At 38.1% G+C, this 15405-nt stretch overlaps 1 protein-coding gene across 1 annotated transcript in view; it reads right to left on the bottom strand.

The window, feature by feature from the left end:
* Positions 1-15405, bottom strand: part of LOC145674395 (uncharacterized) — a 251332-nt gene that overhangs the window by 49855 nt on the left and 186072 nt on the right. The window contains exon 3 of the mRNA XM_081744389.1: positions 5419-5548. Coding sequence (XP_081600515.1) covers positions 5419-5548 — 130 coding nt within the window. The remainder of the gene's footprint in view (positions 1-5418; positions 5549-15405) is intronic.

Below are 15405 nucleotides of genomic sequence, written 5' to 3'. Positions count from 1 at the left end.
CAAAGTCGCACATAGTACGAACTATTCGCAAAATCAAAGTAGGTGAATCACATATCGACAATTTTCGCATTTATTACTGCCTTAAAATGGGAAGGTCATTAAGTGACATGAATTCCCGCCTATATCTGTGAGCGTTGTGGATTACACGCACAACATTTAATGGATTTATCAAGAGATACTGTACCCACCGGTTCAGCACCCACATAAATGCATTATTTATGAACAAGGGGGCCCAACAGGGGGGGCCAAGGTGGGCGCTCGCACCCTAATAAGAAATTGTACTTGGGAATATTAAAAACTCAATAGAATTTTTACATTACTTACAGCAAAATTTGAAACTATATTTGAAACGTCGCTTATACTTGCCCCCCTTGGAAACCCCAACATGGGCGCCCTTGCTTATGAACTGCACACTAAGAAAAATCCGTTCTCCGGACAGCGGTATATTGTACAAATATACAAAATCCTCTTGCTTACTACAGAAATCAGTATGGAGCATATGCTACATACGCACTGCCCTTAGATGTTAGATCATGCCATTGCAGGATGTCTGACATCTAACAGTTTTCCGTATATCACCTATGTTACATTCTGCAGCTATATTCTATTCTACTATGGACATTCTGCATCGATTTGTATGTGAGATCCTGACCGCCTATATTGTTTCATAAAGAAAGTACGTATAGATTGAACACTTATACAGAAAGTATTATAAAACATGCGTTTTCAGTTATACGTTTGCTGTACGTTAAGTCCAAAAACTACAGGAATTATGCATGTAACCTACCGTTTTGAGTACGCTACCTACAATTTTTTTTCTGAGTATGTGCTTTGAAAACTAGCCATATGTCGGATTACTGGGAGAAAGCATTTTTTGTTGAAAATCATTGCTGTTTTCTTAAATGTTTTTGAGGTTAATCTACCTAAAGCCAAACATACCACTAACTAAAGAGTTTCAGACAGTATTGCTGAGCATGAGTAGTCGCTAATGCTCTCGCCTTTGGCCCTGGGCTCGATATCCGGCAGGGTCAGTCGGTCGAAAAGGTGTAACAGCTTTTTCAGGCTAGCTATCCTAAATGAGGTTTTTCCTGGGATTTCCTCATTCACACCAGGTAAATGCTGGGATGGTATCTAATTTACAGGCCTCAGGCCGCTTCTTTCCTTATCCGTTCCTTATATCCCTCCCCCGTACCGTGATTGTGTGCTCGCCGACGATGTCATCCCTCCAACCTGACGTGCTTAAGGCCATACATGCCGGTAATGGCCATGACTTGTATCAATAAATAAATAAATAAATAAATAAATAAATACGGTATTGGCGAGCGAGCGCTAGCAAGCGAAGTCGGGTTAGAACGCCGCAATGCACGTTATATTTGTCCATTCTAATTAAAAGCAAATAATAATTGCAAAATTTTCCATTCAGCAAACGGCATTTCCAGTCTACTCAGTTCACAAATTATTCACATATCAATATCAATTATCTTTCCGCAACATGAACTCATTCCACCTATAAACATTGTGTTTTTATGTAGTTCTGGTTCCCCGTAATCCTACAGAACCCGATAAATATATTACATACTTCTTTCGTAAATTTTGCAAATTCAAATTCATAAAATAGGACACCACCACCATTGGTTTCTTCATACAGTAAACGTTGTACAATTTTTAAAAATTAGTAGTACAGTCCTCTTTCACACGCAGTCATTCATTTTAATCATTGTTTTTATGTTTATGTATTCTACACCTGTATCCATCTATCCAGCGCCGTAACTTAGATTGTTTTTTTGGGAGGGGGTAAGCATTAATACGCGTGTTTGATGCTCCTAGAAAAAAGTTGTTTCTCTAATCTTGGACTACCTCTTTCCATCTTTCTCTTACTCTTTATGGGCCCGGGTCGTTAGTTACACCTTTGATCCCGTTCCATATATGACAAATGAATTAAGGGGGCAAAATTGACAAATATCAAAGCCATACGAATAAACATTACTTCTAGGGCCCCTAATAGAAACTTTTTTTATTGAAATGGGCCCACGACTCATTTTTGTTTTATTTATATTTTATGTGTTGTTTTCTTTATGTAATATAGTGGACACATTCGATGCTTCATTTATAATTTCATGTTCGTATCGTATACGGAGTAAGAAAATGTTGTCTTAAAATGGGTCCCCTCGAACGGCGGGGAGCTTCCTTGGGAAAGCATTTGCCCTCTCCCTCCTCAAGTTACGGCCCTGTCACTTATCACATACTAGGCTGGTAGCCAGCCCAAAAATCTAAGGGAAGCCCGGTAGAAGTTTGGGAGGGGGTCCCGATCCAAACGTATTATAGTTAATCATCATATTATAGCTCAGCGTACAAATTTTCGACTAGAAATTGGCGACTAGAAATTTAGAGCTGGCGACCAGTGTTCAGTAGGAATGGTTTCTGCCTGAACTCACAGGGCAGCGCATTTTCTGTTTCGTAAGAAAACAATTGTCACTGAGTGAGAGAAAACACGGAATGTGAAGTCTTTCTTTGTCGAACCAAAGGCCGTTTGGGGGGGGGGGGGCGAGGACATCTCAATTTGTACGTGAGAGATACTAGCGACCATTATTTTTGGATTGGCGAGTGCGTCTGACTTTGAAATTTTGCACCCTGTTATACTTCATTTGCAAGCGTACTGTGAAAAATTTAGGGGACTACAGGGGTGTAGCCAAGGGGGGGGGCATCAGGGCCGGGCCCCCCCAAATGGTTTCCTGCCCCCCCCAAATGACCAGCTTTTAAAACATCATAGTAAAATTATCTCGCTTCATTCATTTAAAAGTAAAAAATTTTATTGACAATTAATAAATATTATAATATTATAATTTATGGTAAAATAATAAGGAGAAATATTGTTTTTTTCCATACCGATCGAAAAATAGTATAGTATCTCTTCCTTATACCGATCGAAAAATAGGATACTTTTTTGTGATGGCAGATTACACAATTTACTGCGATTTATATGCTTTAACAAGTATATTTTTTTATGCTTTAACAAGTGTTTTAAAAGACATAGAGGATGGAAAATTTGGTGAGAAACAATGCTTTTATTCAATTTGGATTTCATTCGCTCTCTCCTTTATTTCTACTTAGTGTAATAAAATAATTGTTTTTTTTTTGTTTTTTTTTTAAGTCACGAATAATAAATATTTTTGTCAGGAAACCGTAAAGAAATTAAGTGAAGTTTCAAAGAAGATCAATCTTGTGTAGATAGGTTCTGTATACAAGGTCTTAAATTTAAATATAAAGGTAACCAAGAAAAGTTTTGTTGCTTTTTCACCCACCACCTTCGAACATCGATATGTCACCTAACCTGCAAGATCAAAAATAGTCCACATCAGCATCTACGACCTTCTGAAAACGTTCTGGAAGGCCATGCAATCCATGGCGGTAGAACTTGGTGGGCCGTGAAACGAAGAAAGTATGAGGTGCATTTTGGACTTTTACTAGGGATTTGAACTGGCGTCCTCTAAGGTGATTGTTCAAAGAATGGAACAGGTGATAATCGGACGATGCAATACCCGGGGAATATAGTGGTTGCAATATTGTTTCCCATCCAAGGCGGAAAATGGTGTTCTGAGTCATCCTAACCACGTGAGACTTAGCGTTGTCCCGTAAACGAGGACACATTTGCAATTCAGAAGTGATAGCTCCAAAGTTTTGAGTTTTTGTTGAGCACAGCTCAACTGCTGACACTACACAGTGGCATTGATACTCTGACCAGCTGGTAGCAGTTCCCGATGCACGATGCACCAAACACAGAGAAGGACCTTATTCTGGTACAGTGCTGGTTTCGGCTGTTTTGAAATCGGTTCATGGGATGCTAACCAATGATGACGGCGCCGTAGAGCTTCGTATAGGACACACTTTTTATCACATGTCAACGCCCTGTTCAGAAATGGCTCCCAAACAGTAAATAAACACAGGCGACTGCCGCGTTTCCTTCTGGCCCGGAGTCAAAATATGTGAGACCCATTGACCCAACTTGTAGTGCTTCACAAGTTGATGGATGTGCTACCGAATAGTTTCTCCACACACTGAATTGTAGTCCCAGTTCCTCTTTGTGTATTTTGTGTTGGTGTTTCGGCACGTGATTTTTTCGGGTGTTTCGTCATCGTCCTTAAACTTGTTAAACCATCGCTGCAATGTCCGCGTCGTCACGACACTCTCACCAAAGACCTGGAATATCTTGTCCCGCTACAGCGGCGTTTGACCTCCATTTGAACTCGTTAAGCATACATGCTCTTATGACGCTCTGTGGATGTCCCATGTTCCCTCTGTCTTTACGCAAGTTCACGGTGTGTCTGAATTGCCACAACCCGGTAGTATGTTGGATATACCCATACCAACAACTGACGTTCGCCTTATCTCCACTCGCATTCAACTCACGGTGTGAGGTCCAATTGAACACAGACTTCCACGAAAAGGGACAGAACTTTCTTGGTTACCTTTATAGTTATGCACAAAAGTATAGCGTTTGGTCCCGGGCAGTAGTTCTTGATTAAGCATAATAAAAACTATCTTGAATATAATTTATGGATAATAATAATAATAATAATAATAATAATAATAATAATAATAATAATAATAATAATAATAATAATAATAATAATAATAAGCTAAAATAGTGTTTTTAGTTTTCCAGAAGAAAACAAAAATTTTCCTTTCTTTCAGGCCTCAAAAACACTAGCAGTAACACTTTTTTTTTGGCTTTGTACATTGTAGCTGGCCCCCCCTCAAAAACGACGGGTCCCCCCTACACAAACCTGCTGGCTACACCCCTGGGGGACTAGCACCGTAAAAATTTAGAGGGGCCTTTCCCCCTAGACCCCATGGATAAGGGTCTGTCACATATTAATATGATGTAGACCTATCATTAATTTTTATGTCAATTATATATTGTGGATCTCCAAATTTTTTGTGGCAACAAATCTTTCGCGGAGCACATCATCAAATATCGCGTGTGGAAATGCTATGTTTTCATACAAATATACAAATATCTCTTTAAGTATATTACTTCATTAACAGATAATCATTTTTAAACATATTTTCTTTACCGGTCTGTTACTCTAGTATAAAATTAATAAGTTGACACCAAATCAGTTGCAAACACTGGTCAACTTACTATCACATTTAGTGACGTCATATTGTGTGGTGCTCTGGTTTTGTCAACTTAAGATCTCCCCAACGATTTCACCTCCTGAGGTCGAGCATGAATGGCGCTGTAAAACTATGAGTCAATAGGAAGTTATTACGAATACGTGAGCCTTGCACTGACCGATCGGAACCTCTTTCACCTACGCTGTGGAGCTATTATTATCCTGTCGTAGCCTGCTTGTGAAGGAAAATTTGCGTCGAACCTTTTTTCTCCCAACACGTTTTGTGTTTCTAATTACTCACCAGCCTGTGAAGCGAAGTGGAGCGGTGTATTACCATCTTTGTCAGCCTTGTTTGCGTCGACTCCAGGAATTTTTGTCAGAAGTTCAAGCAGATGGAGCTGGCCATTACAACACAGGTGGCTGATCGGAGTCTGCAAAAAAGAACAAAATCTATGAAAAGCTATAAAAAAAAGGACGTTCACTCAAGTTAAAGAATGTAAATATGTATAGTGTATTATGCGAAGATAGTTATCACGTGCTATCTCCACATAGTAAAGCTCTCAATACATTCACCACTATTATTTATTATTTATTTACAAGTAGAATGCGTGTCACTGTCAGATGATGGTAACAATAGATGTAATTGTCAAATACTCGAAAAAGAATGGGAGCACAAGACCCCGGTATAGCTCACAGATGACGAGAAGAACCCTAAAACAGGGGTAGCGGGCAAAGGTCAACGACACGGTCAAGTCCATTTTCGGTTTTTGAGGTGAGGTCTATACTTAGATGTCGTCTGCTACTTCGGGTAGTTATCTGTGTGCTATTCCGTGGTATCATTTGAAACCCCCGTGAGAAAAGTGGGAAAACCCATACCTACGTCACACTACTTCTGCTAGGGTTCTTCTCGTCATCTGTGAGCTGTAAATCAGTTATTTATTTATTTTAGAAAGGTCTACGACCCTGTTAGGAGGATGAATTGTAGGGCCGGCTCTATCACATGTGCAACACTGCAACACATGTATTTGCACAGGGCGGAAAAAATATTTCATAACTATATTATTTAAAATAAATATTTCTTGTTGGAAACAGACTTCATGATGATTTATAAGCTGACCTTATATTTGAATATTACATTCAGAAATCATGTTTAGGTCGCATTAGTTTAAGGTCATATGGACAGTGCTAAAGCAAATGGTCAAACAAATACCAACATGAATTGCTTGATTCTCGTCAAACTCAAAAGCTCAATTCTTGAACGCTAACGAACACTTGTTATCACAGTTTAGTTACTTATCAAACTTTTGATATGAAAAGTAGTTTTGTCTTTGTCACAAATAAGTTCCTTGTCATTGAAGGTGCAAACAATTTTTAAACAGATATAGAAGGAAAATCAAGAAATAAAGATAAAAGAGCTAGTTGCACTGGAATTACAAACTGATATATTGAGATTGAAGCTCGATATTGAATTCTATAAAAAGGATTACCATTTTTCCTCTGCAGGTGTGTGTGATTCATCTTTCTTAAATAATAATCTATTATGTTAGTGAAAGAAAAACAGACACAATGAGATTGTATTTGTGGTTTTTAGCCTTTCTGAGTGTCAGTGCTCTTTCCCTCCCATTCGTTGTTCATGATGGGGTAGCATATTTTAAATTGTGGCTTTTAAGATTTGTTCTTTCTGGAGAAAGGAGGTAAGGCGGCAAATGTCGCCGTTGCAGGGGGCGGCAAATTGCCTAGGGCCGGCCGTGAAGACTTGTACAACATTTTTACGGAATTTGGAATACCAAAAAAGCTAGTTAGATTAATTATGGTTTATTTAAGTAAATCTCAAAGTACAGTCCGAGTAGGAAAATACGTGTACATGTGCTTTAAGTCGAGAAGGAGTTGGAACAAGGAGATGTGTTGTCTCCATTATTATTCAATTTTGTTCTAGAATACGCTACAAGGAAAATAGAAGATAGTAATAGTAACTATGGCCTAGAGTTGAATGGCGTTCACCAGGTTATGGCTTATCTTGATGATGTAAATCTGATAGGAAATGATATGAGAACAATAAAAATAAATACAGAGATTTACATTGACACAGGGATATCAGTCTAGAAGCAAATACAGAGTAAACTAAATACATGGAAGTTCGCCATGACTGTAATACTGCAAATAATGGACACGTTAGAATATCAAATACAACTTTCGACAAAGTGGATACTTTCAAATATCTAGGATCAACTATAACAGACCAAAACCGTATTCACGAAGAAATCAAATGTCGATTGAAAGCAGGGAATTCGTGCTATTTTTCAGTCCAAAAGCATGTTTTGTCAAAGAATTTGAAGCTTAAAATATATAAAACGACAATAATGTATGTTGTACTATACGGTTGCTAAACATGGCCGCTTACTTTGATGAAAGATTACAGACAAAGTATTTGAGAACAGAATCCTGAGGCGACTATTCGGACCCAAGAGGGACAGGAATAGTGAATGGAAGAACTTCATAACGAGGAACTATATAATTTATACCGTTTACCCATCATTGTTAGAGTCATCAAATCTAGGAAGCTCAAGTGGGAAGGTCATGTAGCAAGAATGGAAGAAAACAGCAACACTCTCAAAATTTTAATTGTAAACCCAATCGGAAAAAGACCAATAGGTAGACCTAGTTGCAGATGGGAGGACAATATTAAAATGAATCTCGCAGCAATAGAAATACAAAGTAGAAACTTTATCCAGTTGGCTAAGGACAGAAGTCAGTCGAGAGCTTTTGTGAATATGGCATTGTACTTTCGGGTTTCATACGCAATCGAGTTTGTCTATTTATAGAGCTCCCTCGTTGCTAAGCGGTTAGCATACGCACCTTTGTCGTAGGAGACCCGGGTTTGATTCCCGGCGGAAGCTCATGTGGTTCGGATTCCACGTTAAGCTGTCGATCCACGTCTCATATCGCCTAGCTGTTGAAAAGGACGCTAAACTCAAAATCAAATGAAATGAGGTTTGCTTATACTGTTTATTTTACTGCATACGATATGAAGCTAAAAGTTCTGCAGTTCTCATCTCTGTAGGTTCTGCTTCTTAACCAATATAATAACTTGTACATACTGGTTTCCAACGCGTCAATGGGAAGTGTCTAAAAGTTTTGTGTGAAACATACTCCGTGTCTATATTGTGAAATACAATAATTATCTAGGAACGGAATACTTGAGGATAAGCTTTTTAGCTGCGGGAATAAATGGCTCTCCAGAGTCAAATTTTGTAGCATTATTACAAGTAGACTTATTAAAACATAACCTACTCTATTGTACACTACACGAATAAAACTAACATCGATGCTAAAACAAACGTGTAATAGTAATAAAATACAAAACATTTTAATGCATTTTCGTTTTTTATTTGATTTTCCTTTTAAAAAGATCAATTACTAGGACAATATAGTGTAAATTGTACGAGATCTATAGAACTTATTCGATCTTAACTAACGGGTGTACGGGGCGCTCCTTTGTGAGTGACCAAATGCCAACCTCACTGTATGACAATGTTCCAGTCTGCACGCTTGTTGTTGCCAAGGTTGTGCTCCTAAGTATGGCCTGTAGGGTGGGTGCTGTATCTCTTCAAAGCTACAGTCTTGACGCCAGAATTGGCAACAACAGCAATTGTCATTAAGTATGGGAGCTCAATCCACAGCATCTAATTCAAATGACAAAATGATGCAGCAAAACAGTTGAAACTGATACATTATTTCTTCCGTAGTTGGCACTACATACCGTGAACGGCTTATTACTAGTGCCGCGATATTTCAGTGTTAACCCAGTGAATGGTTCAAATGACTGCCTTCAAAGAATTGACGCAGCTAGACATTTCAAGCTGATACATCGTTTCTTCTATACATGTCATTACATGCCATGAACAGCATAGTACCAGTGACGTAATATTTAAATGACACGAAAACTTTTAGAATACCCTCGTAGGTCAACACCTCATGTCGTCTCGGTGCTGAAAGAGGCATTAAACTCACAACCATCACTTACTCCTTCTGTCTTTTCGTCAGGTCGACTAGATCTAAGAATGGATTAATCTGATACAAAAAACTAAGTCTGTCAATAAAGTAAACGTCTGCATTTGTCTGGGTGGACAAAAATAAGTGAAAGAACTGTATCACAAAGACATCTAAACGTGCAGTTTTAACAACAAAATAGACTCTTCACTCGACGGGGTTTGTTCGTTGTTATGGAGACACTAACAACGCGAAACTTATGCGTTATGTAAGACTGTAAAAGTTGATTGTGGGCGACTAAATTCATACAAGCACATGCCAACATCCAAACAAGAGAATTCTGTGGAATGCCACAGGTAACGCTCACATTTAGTTCAGAGACTGAACAAATAAAAACACTTCTTGAGTGAGCTTCTGTTTCTAAGAATCCAATTCTTAAGATGTTAAGGCGCATTATTGTGATATCGATTGAAGCTACTCATCTCTTAAAAATAATTTTTCTGTTACCGCGAGCAAGATGTCTGTTGCTATAGGAACAATGAATAAAATATGCCCAAACAGAGTATCATTTATATTGGAATTCTTGCATGTGTTATTCCTTTCAAAGAAAAACGTTTCTAAACAAAAGAAAGGATAAAACGCTCTCAAATCTAGTTAAGATGACTGAAGTTTTGTGTCAAAGAATGCAGTCAATTTTATGTTATCCATATATTTGGAACAAAACAACTTTCAGCTACCAAAACCTTTTTTATTTTTTTAAGTTCAAACCGATAATGAAACGAGATATACGAGGGCAGATCGGAAAGTAAAGCACAATATATTTTCTCCCCACGTACTGCAGCTGGAATGGTGAAACTGCACGACGAGAGAAAGCTTGAAGTTTGCGCAACAGAGGGTATATTGTTCTCCTGTGGAGTTCTAGCGAGAGAAGCCTGAACTAAAAAACACCTCAGGCGTTCTGCTGTGTTCTAACACGTATATGCCAACATATTTCCCATTTCCTTATCTTTCAAAAAGTACCCTTTTGTTGGAGTGAGCGAACATAAACAGAAAGATGTTCGATCCTTAATGAAGTTTTTGTCAGCTGAAGACAGCGACCTGATTGAATGTATATTAAATGAGTACGAACAGGACTAAATCCATAATACATTTAATAGCTTATATTTGTGTAATAGCTTATATTTGATTTATTTAGAATAAAGTCATTAATGTGATGCCTTCATATTATGCTGTTTCTTCAACCAACCAGGATTTTCGAAAAAAGGGCACATAACATTTTATACAAATACATTTATAAATAGATAAAATAGTATATATCTTTCATTTAATACAACCTATTTATTAGTCGAATAGGTCCTTTATATTAAAAAACCTGTTATAGGTATTTGCAAGCGTATGTTATTGTTATATACTCTGATAAAATCTTTAAGGCTCCTTTTCTCCATTCACGGAAACGGTCTATGTGCCCTTCTTCCGGAATAGACTTCAATTGTTTCTTCATCGAATCAGGACTTCTTATTTCACTGAACAGAAAATGAACAGCCGAAAACAATACAATATACATCTGTACATACTGCTTAATACTGGCATTAATTCTAACCCCACCTCAGAACTCGTCCGTCCATTCTGAACGATAACGTGTGGCTAACGCTCTGGTCTTTAGTGCGAGCAATCCAGGGTTCGATTCCCGGAAGGAACACTCGGCCCAAAAAGTGTGAAAGCTTTTTCATGCTAGCCATCCTGAGTAAGATTTTTCTGGATTTTCCTAATTCCCACCAAGCAAATGCCGGGATGGTACCTAACATACAGGTCCCAGGTCGCTTCCTTCCTTCCCCTTTCCTCGGATAGTCTGATCGTCGAGGGAAGTCACCTTTGATACTCAGAGGCGGACTGGGCTGCCCCCGCCCGGATACCCTGAAATTTCCGGGTGGGCCCTGCCCTCTGCAAAATCATTTAAGATCTTGGTCGATTAGTTACAATTAATTAAAACACCGTTCTCGTTCATAGTAAACAGTGGCGTAACTAACGGGCCCGCAGTACTAGCGATCGGGACGGGCACTAGGGATAGGGATGCGCACGAGCCGAGACATGTCTCAAATCTCGACTCGACTCGACTCGAATTCGAGTCAAGATTCGAGTCGAGACACACTTTGTAAAATTCGAGACGAGTCGAGACAAACGTATTTCTCAACTCGAATTTTCGAGTCGAGACACGAGTCGAGTCGAGACAGCTCGTAGAAATCTCGACTCGACTCGAATGTCTCGAAAATCTTTTTATAATCTTTACTATTATTTTGAAGAAAGTACTTACTCAGAAACATTCGGCACGAGAATTTCGGAAACTGCAGGACTTGTAAAGTGTTCGAGGAGTGCTGTAGTGAGTGTCTTCAACAAGTGGCAAAGCCAAGGAGAAACAACGTCCAAACGTCGAGGAGCTGGGCGCCCCCCACCTCATTACATATGTCGGACGTCGTAGGCTGGGCAGACTGGTAAAACAGGACAGGCAGCGAACTGCGTCGGAACTAACATCAGAGTTTAATGCTGGGCTTATTACAGTGTGTCTGAACTAGTGTTGTAAAATTTCCGGAAATTTTGAACCTGTCAGTAAAAAAAAAAAAACGTTTTTTTTTTCGATTTCTTTCCGGAAAAATTGGAAACATTGAAAAATGTTTGTATTAGGTTAATTTTACTAGTAATGATACCCTTTTTTTTTCAAACGCGTGAAAAATATAAGTTCAAAAATTTCAATATTGCGAATATTAAAAAATAGCACTCGAAAATAAAACTATTCCAATTATTATCCGTTTTAAAATACTAAATTTACACACAGAAAAGTTTATATGTTTGTCTCCAGTTCTTTCGACAATGAGATCTTGAACCCACAAGTGGTAGAAACGTGCCGTTTTCATTGGTCGATTCCAAATTTTGTGTAAATTGTCCAATTCTAATGAATATATATAAAAAACATAGTCATTAGTTCTTTATTAAATTTTATGGGTACACTGGAAGTAAAGCATCATACCCTACGAGTTATATATCCCAAAATCACATAGTTGTATATAGAGGTTGTATATCTCTCAGGTGTTTGCTTCATGGCCAAATGATAAGAAAACGAAGGATAACCATTTCTCCAATCTAAGATGGATCTTCATTGTTTGGAGAGTTTTTTTCCCAATGAACACCGTATATCACTGACATAATTGATTGTGTGTGTACTTTATTTACTTATTACATAATGTATGCAAACAGAAAGAAACCACTTACGAATTAGAAATTCCAACCAGAAGTGGGCTCAAATCTTGCAAACAGTGCGAGATATTGAAAAAAATAACCGAAAAAAGTTCACTTTTATGATACCGCTTGACGATTTTTATGAAGGCGTCCTTCACTTGTATATGTAAAAGGACATGTACAGATATGAGGAATGACAAGGAGATTCATGCTCATATGTGAATGATGCGCTGCGTACAGAGCGCAGGTTCAACTAGTTGAAAATGAATAGTCTGCACTTATTTCTGTTATGTCGTTTATTCGTGGATGTGCATTAATTACAGAACTTACAGTTACAGTTACATATATGAATTACAGTTACATACAAGACTACCAACATAAAGTGTTCTGTTGCAAGAAATATGTCTCTTGTATGAGACTGCGTTCTCAACATGCTCTTTGGTCTGGTGAAATTTTGTTAATTTTAACCAAATTACTTCTTAAGAGAAAGAGCAGTAGCAAATTTCACTAATACTCATGCACTAAAACATATAATTATTATTATTTAATATTTTAATATAGACACTTATATAAATTTTATGCACAAAATCCTGTATGTAAACAAATACATGTTTTCTAGTGCGACAGATTATCTATTACATATTAAAATGAAAGTGACTATGTTTTGTATCTTAAGAACTCTTGAATCATCAGACCGACCTCGATAAAATTTTCAACATAGGTGAGGTTCCGGATGGTTTTTATCATTACACTTTGAAGATGCAACTTGAGGGAAGGGGAGAGGGGAAAATGACAGATATTAGTGTCGAATCCATAATTTTCGGGGTCGCTGAAATGAACAATGACACTTCCGATGTCGTTTAAATCAAAATTCAGCCCCGCAACTTGGCGGAAGGGGGATGGTATATATATTGATTTTTCTGGCGGTACGCAATGATACGACATACCGGCACCTCTTAATGTTAGCGGAATTTTTCATTTTCTGTCTTAAAAATGGGTTGACAAGAAACTTTATCAAATAGTAAGTGTATAGGGTTTTAGAAAATCGAGTTTTTTTCGTTTTCCTTTTTTCTTTCTGGAGAAAGAACTGCGAATCTTTGTTCCTTCTTGAAACCAGTTAATAATATTCAGGGATTTTCCAGCGCTGGTATGTCCTCGCGCTTCCCTTTGTTCATTCGTTTTTCGCACGGTAATATAAACCATAGAGGCTCTGAAACGATACCGACCATTTTTTTTCTGAAAAGACTGACGTCTCACAACAAATTTGTCTGTCGCTAATTCAATGGCCATGAGAGATGGGAAGTTGAGGGTTGAATTCCTGAGATAAATAAAGCAATATGGCAAAAGTGGACGGTGAGCAAAAGTCCGACTCTCTCTCTCACACACACATATTATATACACGACATGGGCATTCAGTAAATGGAAATGTGCATTCAAGATGCAGAAATACTTTATCTATACAAGTCGGCTACGAGTCTTTAGTTTTGGCCACGGGTGCAATCCAAACTACCCTTTCCTTCTACGGGAAGTGTAGCCTACCGAAGGACCACACAGATGTTATCGAAACTATTGTGCTCTTGTTTCTTTGTATGATTTGGCAGAAACTTCTTTAGATATCGAAGCCCGCTCACTTTTATTACTTGCGGACACATTGAGAAAAGCAATTTAGTAAACCAAGCTTTCTGCCTAAAATCTTAGTTTTTTTTTCATTGAGAAGCAACTTAACTCGTCGCGCTCTCGAGTTTGTGCTCAATTACAGGTGGAAAAGATTGAAGTTCCGACCACAGTGGCTCAAGAGATCCTGTGAAGCTTAACATTTTGCAAGCGGCTTCGGTTTCGGCGACACTCAAACGTCGTGGGATGGATTTTCAGCAATAAAGTATCTTTCATTAAGTTTTTCGTGTAATTTGTTGTGTGGTGTGGCAGACAAGAAAGCTGTAAATATCTTCGAATTATGAAAATTTTATTTGAATCTTAAACGTGCATATAAAAGTGCAGTGTGTAGAGAAACGTCGAGTAGTTATCTGCAGATATTGCATCAAATATAGTCGCTTTTTTGAAATTGCCAAGGACCATGTGAGTACATTTCTTATTCTATAAACCATGCTTTAAAATATTATGCTGTCTTTTCGTAATTTACGTTGCTGACTGGAATAGACTGTAAAACGTAGATATTTCAACAGGGACGTATGCAGGGGGTGGAATTTGGGGGTCCGGACCCCCGAAATCCTGATTTTTGTGGAAATTTAGTCTAATTCTAGGGGCAAGTTTACAAATTTTAATATAATTTATCCTCAAATTGAATTTGAACCTCCCCGAATACATTGACCCTTCCGAAATAAATAGGGGGCGCGGTGGCTCAGTGGTTAAGCGTTCACTTCCGGTGCTTGGGGTCCCTGGTTCAATGCCAGCTCGCGCCGTGTGGCCTTTGTGGTGGACAAACACCGCGCTCGTGGGTTTTCTCGCGGTTCTTCAGTTTCCTTCCACTTTCTTCATTCCACCATTTCATTCATTTCTTATTATCACCGTCTTCTTTAGCCGAAAGGAAAATTGCGGTCGAATCCATACTTTTCGGGGTCCCTGAGATGAACAGAAAATGCCGTTTAAATCCTCAAATTCAGTCCCATTAGTACTCCTAAGGAAGGACGGGAACAGATAAAGATAATTGAAAATTACCTACGTTAGTGTCGAATTCATAGTTTTGGGGCTCGATAAGTTCATTGGTGACAGTTTTGGTGTCCTTTAGGTCCAAAATGAAACGTATTCTACCCGTGTAAGCTATTCGGCTAGTTTGTAATACTAACGAACGGAAGTTTTACATATTCAACCCTTTTAATATATTTCTCGCTGCTCAAATTTACTCACTTGTGCGGCATATGTGTGTATGTGTAAATAAGATCATATCTCTTTTTGAGTTATTCGAGAAACATACAAATAATAAAGAGGGAGTTTTTTTTACCAAAAATCCGAAAACTAAAAATGTAAAATTAAAACCTTTTGCTTTGAGTATTTTTCCTGTTAGCAAAATACACTGTATAATGCCGAAAACATGTTACAGCAAGTAAAA

Source organism: Thermobia domestica, chromosome 17 (assembly GCF_964235325.1).
Source record: "Thermobia domestica chromosome 17, izTheDome1.hap1.1, whole genome shotgun sequence".
Taxonomy (NCBI): domain Eukaryota; kingdom Metazoa; phylum Arthropoda; class Insecta; order Zygentoma; family Lepismatidae; genus Thermobia; species Thermobia domestica.
This window is presented reverse-complemented; position numbering and strand designations above follow the sequence as displayed.